General features: G+C 45.0%; 1 protein-coding gene and 1 long non-coding RNA gene across 7 annotated transcripts in view; one reads left to right on the top strand and one right to left on the bottom strand.

Annotated features, from left to right (window-relative positions):
- Positions 1-629: 629 nt before the first annotated feature.
- On the bottom strand, positions 630-1,228 carry LOC108512151 (uncharacterized). The gene is made up of 2 exons (XR_001880506.1): positions 1,148-1,228; positions 630-765 (listed from the first exon to the last, which is right to left on the bottom strand). It is a non-coding gene; the product is annotated as an uncharacterized LOC108512151 (long non-coding RNA).
- The window catches only part of PRMT2 (protein arginine methyltransferase 2), a 34,135-nt gene continuing 16,878 nt past the window's right edge, over positions 924-18,180 (top strand). For 2 of the 6 annotated variants that reach the window (XM_017847286.1, XM_017847281.1), the window contains exons 1-7: positions 924-1,512; positions 2,195-2,303; positions 2,652-2,746; positions 10,183-10,287; positions 10,952-11,134; positions 16,137-16,298; positions 17,249-17,413. In XM_017847286.1, the coding sequence (XP_017702775.1) occupies positions 2,708-2,746; positions 10,183-10,287; positions 10,952-11,134; positions 16,137-16,298; positions 17,249-17,413 (654 nt within the window). In that variant the 5' untranslated portion in view covers positions 924-1,512; positions 2,195-2,303; positions 2,652-2,707. Of the gene's footprint in view, positions 1,513-2,194; positions 2,304-2,648; positions 2,747-10,182; positions 10,288-10,951; positions 11,135-16,136; positions 16,299-17,248; positions 17,414-18,180 lie in introns of all 6 variants that reach the window. The other 4 variants (XM_017847285.1, XM_017847280.1, XM_017847283.1 and 1 more) reach the window with 3 other exon arrangements.

The raw sequence follows: 18,180 nt of genomic DNA, 5'->3' as shown, positions 1-18,180 counted from the left end.
GGAGTTGTACAGCAAAATAAACTAGATCTTGACCAAATCTGGGTAGATCAGGGATTCTCTGGAGGGGGTTCTTCGAGGCCTCAGCAAATTGTCCTATTGGTTTGAGCCATAAAGACAGTTCAAGCTGGTACTAAGGACTGACAGGAGATTTGTCAAAGGTCAGTGGCACCTCTACTCAGAATCCCTTTGTGGTTACTAAAATGTGAACCTTAAATATCTGAGTCAGATCTCAGTCAACTTAGGAAGTTTATTTTGCTGAATTTAAGGAGGCACGCCCTTGACACCGCCTTGGGAGGTCCTGATGACAGGGGCCCAGGGTAGTCAGAGCAGTTTGGTTTTACACATTTTAGGGAGACAAGAGACATCAATTAATATACGTAAGATGAACATTGGTTGGTCCGGAATGGCGGGACAACTGGAAGCAAAGGCAAGAGGGAGCTTCCAGGTCAAATAGGTGCATTCCCTTGAGTTGCTGGTTAGCCTCTCCAGAGGTGGTAATCAGATATGCATTTACCTCAGTGAGCTGAGAGATGACTTTAAACAGAACGGGAGGCAGGTTTGCCCTAAGCAGTTGCCAGCTTGACTTTTCCCTTTAGCTTAATGATTTTGGGACCCCAAGATTTATTTTCCTTCCACATTTTTTTTTTTTTAAATCAGACTTAAGGTCTCCCTTGATGTTAATGCTGGAGAAGTATGACAAGGCACGTCCAACTCTTACTTCCCCTCAAGGCCAGAAAAGTCTCTCAGGTTGAACTTCAGGGTTCCCTGGTAAAAGAGGGAGTCCAGTCCGCCGCGGCTGCTGGGGCCGGGTCGCGAGGGGTCGGGGGGGGGGCTTCGAATTTTATTCCTATTTTACAGGCATTAGTGCCACCCATTTCTCCTTAACCCCAAACTTCCTCTCCCCAAAACAGAAACGTCATCATTCTGCTTCCACTTGTCTAGAAGAAAGCAGAGGGCGCACACTGAGCAGCGCGGACGCGAAAGTTAACTGAATTATTTGCGGGAAGACACGAGGAGGTTGGGGTCCCCCAACCCCCAGCCATTTTGTGGCTCGTAGGGGTTGTCGCTTCCCAGGCCGTGAGGGGCCCAACCCCGCCCCCCGCCCCAGGTCGGCCTCCCGCCCCGCGCCCTGGGTCAGACCCCAAACCTAGCCCCCCGCGTCGGGGCGGGGCGGTTGGGGACAAGCTCCACACAAGGGGGCGCTGGGCCTCGGCTCGCAAGAGCGCGGGAGGCTCAGACGTGAGGTACTCTGCGCAGCCCAAGCTGCAGCCGTTCTGTAAGCGGTGCGCCTGCGCGAGTCGAGGGCGGTGGCTCGGCTCCCCTGGAAGGGTGGGCCGTCTGAGCACTGCGCCTGCGCGGGGCGCCGGACCCTGGGCGGGACTTCTCGGCTGACGGCCTGCGTGCACTGCGCTTGCGCGCGTTGAGGGCGTTGGCTCAGGCGCCTGGAAAAGACCGTCCGCCACGCCGCGCTGGCGGTGTGGACGCGGAGCTCAGCGGAGAAACACGGCTGAGGTAGGTGTCCTGATGGGCCGCTCAGGTGACTGAACTGCAAGTAAGGAAGGACAGGCCAGGTGAGGCGTCCTCGCACTGCGTGTGCGTCGCTGGCGGACAGAGGCCTCCGCCCCCTTTTGGGGCCTCCGAGCGCCTTCGCGATCTTTGCCACCTGCCCTGGTGTCCTAACGGGAGCTGGGTCCCCGTCACACCCTTCACTGAGCGCCGCGCCCCTTCCCGGCCACTCCCACCATCCAGCGCCTTCTACGGCCTCGCCCTCTGCGGCCACGCCCACCCCACCATCTCTGCCACGCCCTTCGCGGCCACGCCCACCTGCCGACGGCCTCTACCCGGTAGCTCTCGGCGTTCGCCCAGCCTGACCCTCTCATGCCTCTGCGTCTACGCGTGGCCACCTCGCTTCCTGCCCCCTTCTCACCGCCCTTCGTTGGCCACTTGTTCCCACCCTCCATGATCCTGTTCCTTCCGAGGGCATCTTAGGAGAGCTGGATCCTGCACGCACCCCGGCCTCCACTCCGACCCCTTCCCAATTTGGACCCAGGTTTTCCAATGAAAATATAATTATGTGAATCAGTAAGCATTTGTAACTAGCAGTATCACAAAAATAAGCTTCAAATCTGGATTTAGAAGTGAAGCATGCGTTTTAAACAATTGCTATGCAATTGAAAAAACATATTGGTCCCAGAGCAGAGTGTGGATTACACTGTCACTGGAAAAATAAGAATTGAGAAGAAGGAAAAGACTGGAAGATGCAGACCTTGGTTCCTGTTAGTGGAAACACTGTAAAGTCCCAGGTAGGGACTTTTAATTGGAATTAAAGCTATCACAGTTCTAAGAAATGAATGAATATTGATTTATTGCCTTAAGTCGACACCTGATCTAACAGAAACTAACAGGCTTCAGCAAATGAATAAGATTAACACCTTTCAGACTAGTGAAGAAAACACACTATTTGAAGTTTATGATTTTTAAATGCTTTTGTCTCTGTAAAGAATTGTAAATTTTCATTTCTATACTATTCTTTACACATACACATTTTACTTCTGTTTGGTAGAGGACATCATGCCCCATAGAAGTTAAGTGAACTTAATTATTAAGCAATATAACAAGTACGTTGTGTCTCCTTCTCTTTTTAAAAGTAGAAATGGAGAAGAAAATGAAATAAAGCAGCAGTTATGAGGCAGAGCCTAAGAGAACTATGGCAACATCAGGCGACTGTCCCAGAAGTGAATCGCAGGTAATTTCGGTTCCAGTTCCTAAAAATCTGTGTTTAATGAATGTGAACATTACAGAGAGCTAAGCGTCAGCTCACAGATGTGGTGGAGCTTGACTTGTGCTTTGGAAGGTGGCCACCAGCAGTAGAATGCTTAAATGCGAAGATTGTGAGGCAGAGGAAACACAGTGTCTCTAAGATGACATCCTGCATTGGGCACCATAACACTTCCAAGGAAATACTTAGGCCCTAAATATCACCCTCATTTAGGGTTCCATTTTTGGTATGTGAAATGGCAAAGCAAGCATATTTTCTGAGCTGTTCAATACAATTTCAGGCATAATATCAGCAATATATTGAAGGCAAGTTGGATACGTTAGAAAAGATTTGTGCATTCATACTGTTTCTGCCTAGGGTACTCATGTAGTTTTGTTCAAGTTAGCAGTAAAAAAACCCTCAAATTTTAAGGAATGTTGATTATGTAAAACTCACCAACTGAATAATAGATACTGTTTTTAAAAAAGCATTTCCGTATCTGTTATGTCAATTTTAATATTTTCTTTTTTTTCTCTTTCATTCCAATGATCTGTTTTCATTTGGGTTTTTTTTTTTTTTTTTTTTTTTTTTTTTTTTTAGACGGAGTCTTGCTCTGTCGCCCAGGCTGGAGTGCAGTGGCCGGATCTCAGCTCACTGCAAGCTCCGCCTCCCAGGTTCACGCCATTCTCCTGCCTCAGCCTCCCGAGTAGCTGGGACTACAGGCGCCCGCCATCGCGCCCGGCTAGTTTTTTGTATTTTTTAGTAGAGACGGGGTTTCACCGTGTTAGCCAGTATGGTCTCGATCTCCTGACCTCGTGATCTGCCCGTCTCGGCCTCCCAAAGTGCTGGGATTACAGGCTTGAGCCACCGCGCCCGGCCTGGGTTTTTATATATAGGAATTTTATTTATAGTCAGCATCTTTCATTAATTTCTTTAATTATTCATAAAATGTTCTAATTCCGTGGACATCTTATTTTTCTTTTGATAAATTTAACACATATTAGGACATTTCCAGAATGATATTGTAAACATCAAGTGCATTAAACAGTGTACATTAAGTCATATATATATATTTATAAAATAAAAATACTGTCGGATGTGTCTGTAGTTCAGCTACTCGGGAGGCTGAAGCGGGAGGATCACTTGGGGCCAGGAGTTTGAGGGTGTTGTGTATTCTGGTTGTGTCTGTGAATAGCCACTGCATTCCAGCCTGGCTAATAAAGTGAGACTTCATATCTTAAAAAAGAAAAAGCAACCCTCTAGATAAAGTTTGTTCCCCAATCTCTGTCCTGTTCTTCCTCTTCTCTTTCTAGAGGCAAACACTACTGTGAATCCTGCATCTGTTTTGTGTCACTGCAGCATTTTTTATACCTCTGTGTCTTATATAGATATCCTTGAATGACATATGATATTGTTTGTGTGTGCTTTTTAGAGTTTCCATAAGTGGTGTCATACTCTCAGTGTCACCTGTAGCTTGCCTATTCATTTACCTTTAGCTCTGGGAAATTTGTCCTTGTTGATATGTGTGTGATGCTGGTTCAATCCTGCCACTGTAGGGTACTCCTGTAGTGTGTTCCTTCTCTGAAAGTATAAAATATCCTAGTTATAGTTATGTGTATGGGCCTGTTGCAGTCTCACTGCTATACAGTAGGCATATACCCCATTTTACTTATTCCCCTTTTGTTGGACACTTGAGTTGTTTCTAGTTTTTTCTATTTCGAACAATGCTGTAGTGACCATCCTTCTACATGCCTCTGTGCTCCAATAATGGCATTGCAGGGCGCAAGGGATTGCAAGTTTCAGTTTTATTGGGTAATGATCAGTTGTTGCCCACAGTGACTTTACTAGTTCACAGGTCTGTCAGTAGCCCACAATACTGCTTGCTAACCCTTGACAGCATCAGACTTTTAAGTTTTGGTCAGCCTGATGGGTTAAAAAATGGTATCTTGTTACTTTAATTTTGCTGACTACTTGAGGGTCATGGTGGTGCTTCAGTGATACTTGTGTTCATCCTGTTAATACTACCCTCCATTATAGAATAGATGTCTGATAATGGTACTTTGTATTTTATCTCCTTTTTTCCCACTTGATCAGTCTTTTTTTTAGGGTTTTATCAATTTTATTTTTATAAAGAACCAATTTTATCTGTGTTGATTTCTCTGTTTTCTATTTCATTGATTTCTGCTTTTGTCTTTATTTCCTTCTGTTGTATTTGGGTTAATTTTTGTAGCATCTGAGAGAGAAGCTTAGATAATTGATCTTAAACATTTCTTTAATAGTCTTTAAAGCTATGATTTTCCTCTAATCACTGCTGTAGCTATACATCACATATTTAAATGCATTGCATTTTCATTATTCAAAATATTTTCTAATATATTCAGTGGAAATTAGAAATTTTCTGAACTATTTGAAAGTATGTTGACCAATTTCTAAACATTTTGGAAATTTTACTTTTTCTTATTTAATTTTGCTTTAATTACCTTGGTTAGAGAACATAACATCCTCTATAATTTCAGTCTTTTGAAATTTATTCAGGCCTACTTTATATTCTAATCATATGGAATATTTTGGTGAATGTTCCATGAGTACTTGCAAAGACTATGTATTCTGCAGTTGTTGAGTGTAGCATTCTATAAATGCCATTAAGATCAAATGTATTATTAGTATTGTTCAAAACTCTATATCTTTTCTGATTTTTTTTTGTCATCTTCTATCAGTTACTCAAAATTCTCCACTATGATTGTAGATATATCTATTTTTCCTTTTGGTTCTGTCACTTTTTGCTTTGTATATTTTGAGTCCCTGTTATTGGGTGTATATATTTAGTATAGGTTTTGTTTTCCAGATTAATTGACCTTATTTTTTATAAAATATCTGTCTTTTTACCTGTTAATAAATACTTCTTTTCTTGCATGTACCTTTTTTTAATGTTAGTATAGCTATACCGGCTATATTATTATAGCACTCCAGCCTGGGTGACAGAGCGAGACTCCATCTCAAAAAAAAAAACCAAGCAAAGAAAGGGCCTGAGTGTGTGCGTGTGTGTGTATGTATGTGTGTATGTGTATGTATATGTGTACACGGGGGTTTGTGTATGACATGGGCATGGGGGGGTGTGGAAGGCCGCACACCAGGGGGTTAGTAAGGGTTGCCTGGGCTGGGCGGATCAGTGATGGGGTGGAGAGCAAGCAGAGGGCAGTGCTGCCTTGTGAGTCATGCTCCTGGCATAGGGAAATATTCCCATTCTTAGGGAAATTATAGAAAATAAAGTATTTTCTATAATAATAAAGTGTGTGTGTGTGTGTGTATTTTTTTTTCCCCTCCAGTCCTTATGTTTAAAGCATTTTCCTTGTAAAGAGCTAGTCAGGTCTAGCTCTTAGGTCTTTTCTTGGTCCCTCTGTTAAACACAATTTCTGCCTCTTAATTGGAGTATTTAGTCTATTAACATTTAATGTAATGACTCATATGATTAAGTGTAACATCTTGCTATTTGTTTTATATTTGTCACATTTCTTTTTTGTGCATGTCTGCATTCCTGCCCTCATGTGGATTAATACAGTATTTTCTATAATTCCACATTACCTCCGTTACTAGCTTGTTAGCTGTATCTTTTCATATTGTTTTAGTGTTTTCCCAAGAAATTGCAATATGCATCCTAACTCAATTTCAGTCTTTTTTTTTTAACCACTTCATAAGGTAAAGATCTTATAAATTAGTTTCATTTACCAGCACCCATATTTTGTACTGTTGATGTATCATTTTAATTTTACATATGTTGTAAACCCCACAATAAATTGTCGTTGTTGAGTCTTTTTTTTATAAAGTTAAATAGTCTTTTATGTTTCCCCAATTTATTATTTGCCTTTTTTGAGGTCTTTCCCTTTTTCCTGCATTCTGTGTTTTCATGTGGGATCATTTCCCTTCAACCTGACAGCTGTATGTTTATATTTACTAGTGTGCGTCTGCTGTGTCAAACTGTGAAATGTGTTTTGCCTACATTTTTGAAGAATAGCTTGATTCGGGGTTTTAGGTTTGCAGTTTTTATTTAACACTTCAAAGATGCCATTTTACTGTCTTCTGGCCTCTGTTTCTGATGAGAAGTCAGCAATATTTTACTATTGTTCCACTAAACGTAATGTATTCCTTTTTCACATTGGTTGCATTTAGGAGTTTTCTCATTTTGGGGGTTTTTAGCAGTTTTCTTCTTGTTTTTCCCACTTAGGGTTAGTTGAGCTTCTTGACTCTGTGAGTTAATGAGTTTTTTTTGTTGTCGTTTGTTTGTTTTGTTTTGTTTTGACATGAAGTCTCGCTCTGTCACCCAGGCTGGAGTGCAGTGGTGTGATCTCAGTTCACTGTAACTTCCACCTCCTGGGTTCAAGCAATTCTCCTGCCTCAGCCTTCCAAGTGGCTGGGATGACAGACACGAGTAACCACGCCTGGCTAATTTTTTGTATTTTTAGTAGACACGGGGTTGCACCATGTTCACTAGGCTGGTCTCAAACTTCTGACCTCAGGTGACCTACCCACTTTGGCCTTGATGATCTTTTTTTTGTTAATTTTGGAAAGATCTCCACCATTATCTCTTCATTTATTTTTTTCTGCCTCATCTTCCCTCTTCTTTTTTGGGGTCGCCATGTAAACGTAAGTTAGAATTCTCGCTGCTGTTTGGCATGTCTCATGCTCTATTCTTATTTGTTTTTTTTGTTGTTGTTGTTCGTTTTTCTTTTTGTGCTTCAGTTTGGAAAATTTCTGTTGACCTGACTCTTGAAGTTGCTGATCCTAAACAAGATAACTGGGAAAACAACATGTTGGTAAAAAAATTTCTTGAGATGTCAAATAGGATCTATATTATACAAAGAGTAGTCCCAGCTACTTGAGAGGCTGAGGTAGGAGGATTGCTTTAGCTTGGGAGGTGGAGATTGCCATGAGCCAGGATCGTGTCACTGCACTGCACTCTAGCCTGGGCGACAGAGGGTGACCTCATCTCAAAAAAAAAAAAAAAAAAAAAAAAAAGGCATATTCTTCAACCCTGGCAATCTATCCCGCAGAAATAAAATGTCATCACATAAGTTTATCTGTGCACAGACTTCTTTTGTTGCAGCATCAGTTATGGTGGTAGAAAACTGGATCCCAAGACAAAGTCTATCAATGGGGGATGGCTGAAGAATCAAGTGAAGTTCCTGCTATGGAATATCGTATAGCCATTGAAAGTAGTAAATCAGGGTTCTGACAGTTGGAGAGTTTTTCCAGAAGGTATTGTGTAAGAAAAGCAAAATGTAGTTCAGGCTTGGTGGCCCACGCCTGTAATGCCAGCACTTTGGGAAGCTGAGGTGGGCAGATCACTTGAAGTCAGGAGTTCGAGACCAGCCTGGCCAACATTACAAAACCCCATCCATTTCTACCAAAAATGCAAAAATTAGCCAGGCATAGTGACACACACCTGTAGTCCCAGCCTCTCGGGAGGCTGAGGCACGCGAATTGCTTGAACTGGGGAGGTGGAAGTTGCAGTGAGCCGAGATTGTGCCACTGCACTCCAGCATGGGCAACAGAGCGAGACTCCATCGCAAAAAAAAAAAAAAGCCAAGCAAAGAAAGGGCCTGGGTGTGTGTGTGTGTGTGTGTGTGTGTATGTGTATGTATATGTGTACACAGGGGTTTGTGTATGACATGGGCATGGTGGGGGTGTGGAAGGCCGCACACCGGGGGTTAGTAAGGCTTGCCTGGGCTGGGTGGATCAGTGATGGGGTGGAGAGCAAGCAGGGGGCAGTGCTGCCTTGTGAGTCGTGCTCCTGGCACAGGGAAAAGCATGAAGGGTACAAACAGGCAGTTAACAAGGTAAAAAAAGATGCTGGCAAGTATTTTAAAAACGTCTAACCACACAAAGAGGCGAATGGACTCAGAAAGTGATTTTTACCCATCCAGTGGACAGAGACTACAGTGATTGGTATCTATTGAGTGAGAGTGTGGGAAGATTGGCCGTTCCCTCTCAGCAAGCAGCCCAAGGAACACCTTCCTGGAGGGCACCGGGTGGTAAAATCAAAAGCCGTAAAGTACACATAGTCTTGGCCCGTCAAGTTCATGTGCAGAGACTTACCCCTAAGAATATTAAGGTATATACAGAATGATTTATGTTGAAGGAAGTTCATCTTAACATAATTTAGAATAGTAAAAACTGAGAAGTCTAAATGTACGAGACTAGGAAACTGGATAGGTAAGTCATGATAATTCATAGACTGGAATACTCTACAGATACTAAATAGTGTTAGAAGTATATTTAATAAGAAAAATATTCAGAGCTCATAGAGTGAAAACCGTAGGTCACAGGCTCATTGTGTGAACCCAGTGAACGCTTTGTACTTGTGCTACGTGTCCACTTTTTTAAAAGTCTGAAAGTATAAACACCAGTGTGCTGTCTGTTATCTGTGATCAGTGAGTGAGATTACAGGAGGTTTTAATTTTCTTCTGTATACTTGGTGTTTTCACACATTTTCTAAAGTAAACACGAATTACTTTTATGTTTAGGAAAATGTGTTTAAAGTGTTTGTGTTGAGACAGGGTTGATTCGTTGAACTGGAGTGTGTGATTTGAGGTTCTGCCCTCTGCAGTGATGTCTTCCAGGCAAACTTATTCTTGTATAAAGTGGACGGCCAGGCATGGTGACTCATGCCTGTAGTCCTAGCACTTTGGGAAGATGAGGCAGGTGGATTGCCTGAGCTCAGGATTTCGAGGCCAACCTCGGCAACATGGCAAAACCCCATCTCTACTAAAAATACAAAAAATTAGCTGGGTATAGTGGTGCACACCTGTAGTCCCAGCTACTTGGGAGGCTGAGGCATCAGAATCGCCTGAACCTGGGAGGCAGTAGAGGTTGCGCTGAGCTGAGATCATGCCATTGCACTCCAGCCTGGGCAACAGAACTAGACTCTGTCTCAAAAAAAAAAAAAAGGAGGGGTTGGGGGAGGCTCCAAGGACCCGTGTGGGCCCAAGCTGGGCTCTGCTGCCTCGTGGAAGTTTGTGCCCTGCCATCAGCTCTTTCCACAGGCTCCTGGCTGTGCCTGCCTGGGACGCTGGGCCCCCGGCTCTGTCCTCACACTGGTTTCTCTTCGTGGGGTTGATGATCACCTTCAGGAAGCGTGGCCGATGAAGGAAAAGGGCTCCTCACCAGACAGACACTGGCGGGGCCTGTTTCTGACTTCTTGCTTTGATGTTCTCTTTTAGGGTCCAAATTTTTTTTTTAGAAGAAATTTAGAGTGAAGGTGACAGCCTTTGATTATAGTAGTAAAGATGATCCAGATGCTTTGTATAATAAATACTTGGACACGTGAATCTGTATTTGAAATTTGAAACCATCCTAATAACATAGCCAAGAAAAAGAAAAAAAAAGCTCCCACGTCCTCTCCTCACCCTTTCCTTGGCTTTGAGCAGGAAGAAGAGCCTGCTGAGTGCAGTGAGGCCGGTCTCCTGCAGGAGGGAGTACAGCCAGAGGAGTTCGTGGCCATCGCAGACTATGCTGCCACTGATGAGACCCAGGTAGCCATGTGTGGTGGACAGTGCTTTGTGGTTTTCAGCATGTTCAGTGGCAAAATGAGATAAATTTTGCAGAAGTCATATCAAAGTTAAATGAAGAAGTATTCAGATGCTTAGGGCCACACAAGACCTGTGTGTGAAGCTCACAGCCTAACCAGTACTGCTCCAAGCACGTGTGAAAATACCAGGTGTGGAGTGGGGACCCTCAGCCAGGGGCAGAAGCACCTGTTCTGGTTTCTACTTGGAATTTAGAACCCACCCAGTTGATGAAAAGTAAGACTACCAAATATATCAAGCTGTATCTCCTTGGATGTAGCTTTGTTTACTTTGCGACAGGTATTTCTTAGCCTAAACCTCCAGTAAGTCAGTTGGCATAGTTGAGTTACAATGAAGAGGCTGTTGAGAAATTCTCTCCTAAGCCATTTGAAAATGTTTACTCCTTTTTAAAAAAAATATCGGTTAAGCTGTGCCCTCCTTTCAGGTGGATGTTCCAGAGGTATCGCTAAGTCGTGGTGTCACTTGCAAACATTCTCAGTTGCTGTCATTACCCACTGACTCCTGTTTGAAATCTCTGTGATTTTGTCACCATCGGTGGGATTTATTACTGAGCCACACTTGAAATACCGATGATTGGTTTTCTTATTGAATTTTAACTTTTTTTTTCCAGCTCAGTTTTTTGAGAGGAGAAAAAATTCTTATCTTAAGACAAACCACTGCAGATTGGTGGTGGGGCGAGCGTGCAGGCTGCTGTGGGTACATTCCAGCAAACCATGTGGGGAAGCAGGTGGATGAGTACGACCCTGAAGACACGTGGCAGGATGAAGAGTACTTCGGCAGCTACGGAACTCTGGTATCGTTTTTTTAATTCCCTGTTCAGCTGGCCAGGCGGTGGGTTCTCTCTAACTTTAGTTCCTACTGCATTGTTCAGAGCAGGTCCATAGTCTTGCAGGCCAGAGCGTCTCTGTTGCAGCCACTCAGCTCTGACATGGTTGTGTGGAAGCCACTGTGGATGACACATAAAGTGTGCAGGGTTGTGTTCCAATAAAACTTTATTTATGGACCCTGAAATTTGAATGTATACTATACAGTTTTCGTGTATCACAAATTATTCTTTGGATTAACTGATTTAAAAGTGTAAAAACCATTGTTAGTTTGGAGGCCGTCCAAAAACAGGTGGTGGGCTAGATTTGGCCCATGGCTTAGTTTGCTGACCCCTGGCTTAGAGAGATGATTTGAGCAGTGAGATTATGTACATGTTCTCTCAGCAGTTTTTTTTAAAGTAGTAAATTTTACTTTAAAAATGAAATTAGACTGGGTGTGGTGGCTGGCACCTGCAATCCCTACACTTTGGGAGGCCAAGGCAAGAGGATCACTTGAGGCCAAGTGTTTAAGACCAGCCTGACGACATAGTGAGAAAATATATATATATATAATTTGTCTCTACAAAAAACTATATATATATATAATTAGCTGGGCATGGTGGTGCATGCCTGTAGTCCCAGCTACTCGAGAGGCTGAAGTGGGAGGATGGCTCAAGCCTTGGAGGCCGAGGCTGCAGTGAGCCGTGATGGTGCCATCGCACTTCAGCCTGGGCTACAGAGCGAGAGCCTGTCTCAAAAAGAAAAGAAATAGAAAGAATTCCATAAATCTGTGAAGAATAATACTTAGGTCAGGTGTGGTGGCTCATGCCTGTAATCACAGGACTTTGGGAAACTGAGGTCAGAGCATCACTTGAAGCCAGGAGTTCAAGGCTGCAGTGAGCTATGATTGCGCTTCTGTACTCCAGCCTGGGTGATCGAACCAGACTCTGTCCCTAAAAAAATAATAAAAGCCCAACTTCTAAATAGCTTACTGAATTTTTTTCCCCACCATAGAGAAATTGCCTATAACCCGATGGTCTAGGCAACAATCTCTGGTTACGTTTTAAAACTAGATGAAAACAGTTACTTGCAGGGTGAATGTTATAAAAATAATGTTAGGCGAAAGAAGGAATAGGGCAAAGAATCTATAATGTTTGACTCAATTATATAAAGTTAAGAGGCCACATTAGAAGGTTTTTTGTTTGTTTTGAGACAGAGTTTTGCTCTGTTACCCAGGCTGGAGTGCAGTGGCGGGATCTCGGTTCACCGCAGCCTCTGCCTCTCGGGTTCAAACAATTCTCCTGCCACAGCCTCCTGTGTACCTGGGACTACAGGTGCGTGCCACCATGCCTGGCTAATTTTTGTATTTTTAGTGGAGGGGGTTTCACTGTGTTGGCCAGAGTGGTCTCAAACTCCTGGCCTCAAGTGATCCTCCTGTCTCAGCCTCCCAAAAGGCTGGAATTACAAGCATGAACCATTGTGCTCGGCCAAAAGGTACTGTTTGTGAGTGCGCCTGGGTGGTGAGACTGACTGAGGGCAGGAGTGGCTCCCCTGAGAGTTGGTTGGAGGTTACCTGCTGGTGGGGGAGGCTCTGGGACCAGCGTGGCTGAGTCAGAAGTTCTGACGTGCTGGCAGTGTTCTGGGGTTGGATATAGATACAGCGGTGTTTGGATATGGAGGTGTTTGCTGTATAACTATACTTGATAAACTGTGCAGATACTTTTTATTGCACTTTTTTGTAGGTATGCCATATTTCACAGTTAGAAGTGTTAAAAACTATTCGTGTCTGTACGTGGTTAGTGATTTCTATCCATTAAGGAAAGATACATAATAAAGAGCCAATGCCAACCTCCCAGCTCTGCCTGTAATTAGCAAATCTTTCCGAGGGCGGTTCAGCTCAAAGAACCACTGCCCACCAGATTCCTCTGTGCTTATGAAGTCCAAGTGACACCTAATTTATTTTATGTTTGTAATGTATAGAAAAGGCATTGTTCTACCACTCAGCTCTTCACCTGGCTCTTTTCACGTAGCTGTATTATTTTGAAGATCTCTCATATTGGCACCTGTCACTCTTTATAACAGCTGCAGAGCATTGTGTTACTTTAAAAGGATCCTGTTGCTATTTGGACAGTGGTTATTTAACAGCTTTTTATCATGATAAATAATGCTGTAATGGAGTCCTATATAATCCTGTTAAATGCTGTTTAGAATTTCTATAGGGTAAATTCCTGGGGGGGGGTTGTGTGTGGTGTGTGTGTGTACTCGTGTGGTTTCCTTAAGTGGATGTTGCCAGTTCGCCCTCCAGAAAGATTTGCTAGTTACACATGACTGAGTGTGTAATTTAAGTTTGTGCTGCTGTAACAAAATACCTTAGACTGAGTAAATTATGAAGAACAAAGCTTCGTTTCTCGCAGTTCCGGAGGCTGGGGGGTACTGGCCTTGGTGTCCAAGATGGCGCCTCCTGGCTGTCCTCACGCTGAAGGCAGGAGGGCTGGGAGTGCCTCTTCCACCACCAGCCCTTTCATCGTGACCTCCAAAGGTGGCCTCTTAGTGCCATCACACTGGCGATTAAGTTTTAGCACATGGATTTTTGGGGACATTTCAGACCATGGCATGGATCCACTGATAGTGTGTGAAAGCCCATTTCCCTACTGCAAATCGAGGTGAAAAAGGACTTTGATCTTAAAAGTTAAATATGGCATCTTTTAATTTTAATTTCCATTTTCTAAGTAAGATTGATCATCTTTTATGTGTGTGTTGGCCTTTTGTATTTTTTCTTTTTTTGTAAACTTTCATATTATTTGCCCCTTTCTTTTGATTTTTGTTGATTTGTGTGTTAAGTAATTTAGCCTGAATTTGTGAATTTTTGTGACTTCGTGAAATTTTTTCCCACATAGAACTTTTTTCTTTGTATAGCCTAATATGTTTTTCTTTTCTTTGTGACTTCTTTTTCTTTTCTTTGTGAGAAACCTTCCTCACTATAAGATTATAAATACCCACACTTTTTTTTTTTCAGAACCGTTATGATTCTGTGTTATTTTTACTTTTTATGTTTTTTAGAAATGGTGTCACACTCTGTCGTATGACTGGCTGGAGTGCAGTGGTGCAATCATAGTTCACTGTAGCCTCAAACTCCTGGGTGTAAGGGACCCTCTCACCTCAGCTTCTCAAAGTGCTGGAATTACAGGGGTGAGGCACCCTGCCTAGCCTTCTGATCCTATTTTAAACTGTGAGATTGCAAATCAATCTATAATCTATTTGTTGTAAGAAATATAATGTAAAATTCCGCCCTAATTTATGCCCACAAATATCCAGTCATCCCAGCCTCAGTTACTGGACAGTTCCCTTCCCATTGATGTGAAATGCTGCGTTTGTTGTGCTCTGGATTTCAGGGGTCTGCTGTAGAATTGCTGCTGTTTCACTGCTCTGTTTACTGCAGTTCCTAGTGGTTCATCATTTTCATCATTGCACCTCTGTAGGCTCTGCAAGAACTAGGTCTCCAGCAGTTCTTTTTTTTTTTAAAGCATTTTCCTCATTAGCCTTGGGCACTTACTGTTTTGAAACTAATTTTACTATTCTGCTGTGCTTCCTCCTTTAGTAGGTACTACGTGGAATGTTTATGTTAATTTTGGGAGAAGTGACATCTTTATAACATTGATTCTCAGTCTCCCATTACTTAAGCTTTGTTTAGTATCTTTTAGCATTTTAAGATAAGGATAATATCTCTTTATCATACATGGTTGTACACTTTTCTTGTTCAATTTGTTCCTAGATATTTTTTATTGTTACTATTATAGGGGGTTGGGTGAAGTGTTCTCTAAATACCAATGAGATTAACTTGGTTGACAGTGATGTCCGGGCCTTCCACAGTCTTACCAATTTTTCTCTCTGCTTCAGTCAGTTACTGAGAGCACACTTTTAAAATCTCTGATGATAATTGTGACTTTGTCTGTTTCTTCTTGCATCTGTATTGGTTTTGCGCTACGTATTTTGAAGATCTGTTTTTAGGTACAGAAGTGTTTAGATTAATCGTGTCCTCTGGGTGAATTGATTCCTGTGTCGATGTGAACCGATGGGAATCTGGTTTGCTCTGAACTGTGTTCTGGATGGCGCTGGCGTAGCTGCTGCAGCTCTGTCTCCATTGGTGTTGGCACTGCAGGCCTTTCCCGTCCTTTGCTTCCGGGCAGGAGAGTTGGGCCTTGCTCTGTTGTCTGTGCCTCCCACCTCCTCCCACTTGTCCCTTTGTTTTTTGTTCTGCGGAGTCTTGGGAGGCCCCATGGTGGGCTCTGAGGGCCTCTTGCAGGCTCCTGTCTGCTGGTGTGGTCTGGGCGCGGCCCTCGCTCTGCGCCCGCCTGCTGCCTGTCTTTCTGGTGATGCTGTTTCTACGCTGGGCCTCCTGCAGCTTGAGAGTGCTGGTGGGAGGGGTGCAGCGTCTCCTCCAGCCCGCAGCTTTGCTGGCTGCCCTGAGCAAGCCTTTCTCTGCCTCCTTTCAGGGTGGCTGATTCTCATGTGGGTGTCCTTGGGTTTCAGGCATTTTCCTCCCTCAGGACAAGGCTGGATCTCTCGCTTATCCCTCGGGGCACTCCCCAAGAACAGGAGGGGTGAGCTCATCTGTGCAGAGGACTTTGGGGGACCCCCTGCCCACCTACGCTGGCCCCTCTCTCGTGGTATATTGCTGTTTTCTCTAGTCGGACACCTGGCCCTGGGGAGTCTGGTTGGGATGTGGTGGTCCCTCCAGCCTCAGTGGTCCGGGCGACACTGCACCGTTGTGTGCACAGTGCTCCCTCTTGCCTGTCTGCTCGCCTGGCCATGCTGTGCTGAGCTGAGGGACTCCAGAAGCCTGTACTGTTGCTCTTGTGTTTTGCTCCTATTTTTAGACGTGGGGTGGCGGGGTCAGGGGTCATCAGCTGTGGCTCTGACCCTCCATCTCAGTCCAGAACTTGGCATGGCTCTAGGTCACAGGCAGTGATTCTGAATGTGCACTTCTTCCAGAAACTCCACTTGGAAATGTTGGCAGACCAGCCACGAACAACTAAATACCACAGTGTCATCCTGCAGAATAAAGAATCCCTAACGGATAAAGTCATCCTGGACGTGGGCTGTGGGACTGGGATCATCAGTCTCTTCTGTGCACACTATGCGCGGCCTAAAGCGGTGAGTGGGGTCTCGAACGCGTCCCGGGTGTTTGTGCCAAGGCTGGTGACGTCCGAGGTGGCCTCTGAGTGTGCTAACTCGTGACCCTGAGCTGTTGAGGGCTCACTGATAACTCCATGCTGTTGGTGAGCATCCTTGCACGTGTGGCTCAGGGTCGGTAAAACAGCAGTGTGTTGAGACTGCATGCTAGAGGCTGTGGCGCCCACGTAATGAGTCACAAACAGCACAGACAGGAATAGAGCAGAATAGAAAATACCCCATGAATTGCACAGGGCAGGGTATGTTCTGTGAGACGTTTATTTCAGCTGAATAGACACACAGGTGCACCCACATGTCTGTGCGGGGCCTTGGGTGTGGATGGTCCCGTGGGGATGGGAGGGGTGCACACGCTGGGCCCTCTCCCCACTCCTCTTGGGCCATCTGTGCTGTGCTGAGCTGAGCCGAGCTGCAGCCTTGGAGACTCCTTACACAGTGAGTGGGGTCGCAGCACAGTGTCCACTCAAGTGCAGGCTCTGCAGGACCCAGGACCCAGCACTTGGGCACTTCCCACCAGACCCTTCCCTGAGACCCTGGGTTTGAAACTGTCTCATAGGCCTCAGATGTGGCACAGACCAGCATTGTCCCTTGGGTGCTCAGAACTTGCTGTGATGGTCATGGATTAAGATTGCTGTGCCTGTGCAGCCGGCTTGGGCATGCGACACTTCCGCCCCCTTGCAGCCCTGCGTCTGTGTCTTGTGCAGGAGGTGGGGGCAGTTGGGAGGGTTAGGGGCGGCTCCTTTCTGGGTGTCCCTGGAGGGGCAGGTGTGGCCCAGCCCTCACTGTCTCTGCTATCTGAAATGCTTCCTTCTTGTGTCATTGACCGTTTCTCGTATGCTGGTTGTGACTCAGGAGAGTAGATGACGGGCCGTGTGCAGGCCGGGCATGCCCTGACGGTGCTTCTGCTGCTGCAGGTGTATGCGGTGGAGGCCAGTGAGATGGCACAGCACACGGGGCAGCTGGTCCTGCAGAATGGCTTTGCCGACATCATCACTGTGTTCCAGCAGAAGGTGGAGGACGTGGTGCTGCCCGAGAAGGTGGACGTGCTGGTGTCCGAGTGGATGGGGACCTGCCTGCTGGTGAGGGCGGGCGTGCGGGCAGCTGGGGGCCGGGGCTGGGGGCTTCTGAGCACAGGCTCGGCTGGGCCAACCTCAGGATCTCAAGAGTCATGCATGATTCATGTTGATGTTTTCCCTATTATGAGGTGTAATTAATTTCTTGTGTGGACATTGGCTCAGTGTCTTGAATTTTCACCTGATTTAAAAAATGCCTTTATGAGAAATTTAAGTCAAAGTTCATGTAACATTTTCACGAATGATTTACATGAACTGTGTTCTCAGGAATCTGTAAAAATCCTGTGCCTAACAGGTAAGGCTGTTTCTTTAATGCCAGTAGGGCCTTCGTCCCTGGCCAGGGTCTTCTCACCTTAGACTGGCCCCAGTGACGCTGTGAAGCCACTTGGGCATCTGTGGGGCCAGCATGTGCCTGGCCCGTCCGGGGTCATTCACCCTGAGTTTCACGTGTGGGTGGAAGTGGACTGTTTTCTGGTTGCTTGCGAATATGCCCTGCACAAACACTGTCTGCTTGGAGGGAAAGTGATGGGAGTGTGGCTGGATGCTGTCTGCCCAGTGCTCTCCTCCTGGGCTCAGCATCCTGGAACACAGGACATCGGAGTGGAGAATCCCAACTTGAAACTGCGTCTCAGTGTAGAGACCCAGAAAGATGGGATCTGGGTGAAGGAGTATGAAGTATGGCTGCTGCTTCTCCAGGAAACGGTTTCCCGTGGTAACAGATGGCATTGGGCCTTTAGTCCTGTTGAAATTTTGTTGTCAGAAGATAAATGTAA

This window comes from Rhinopithecus bieti, unplaced genomic scaffold, assembly GCF_001698545.2.
Source record: "Rhinopithecus bieti isolate Rb0 unplaced genomic scaffold, ASM169854v2 scaffold_29990, whole genome shotgun sequence".
Taxonomy (NCBI): Eukaryota; Metazoa; Chordata; class Mammalia; order Primates; family Cercopithecidae; genus Rhinopithecus; species Rhinopithecus bieti.
Note: the sequence above shows the minus strand (reverse complement) of the source record. Positions and strands in the feature narration are given on the sequence as shown.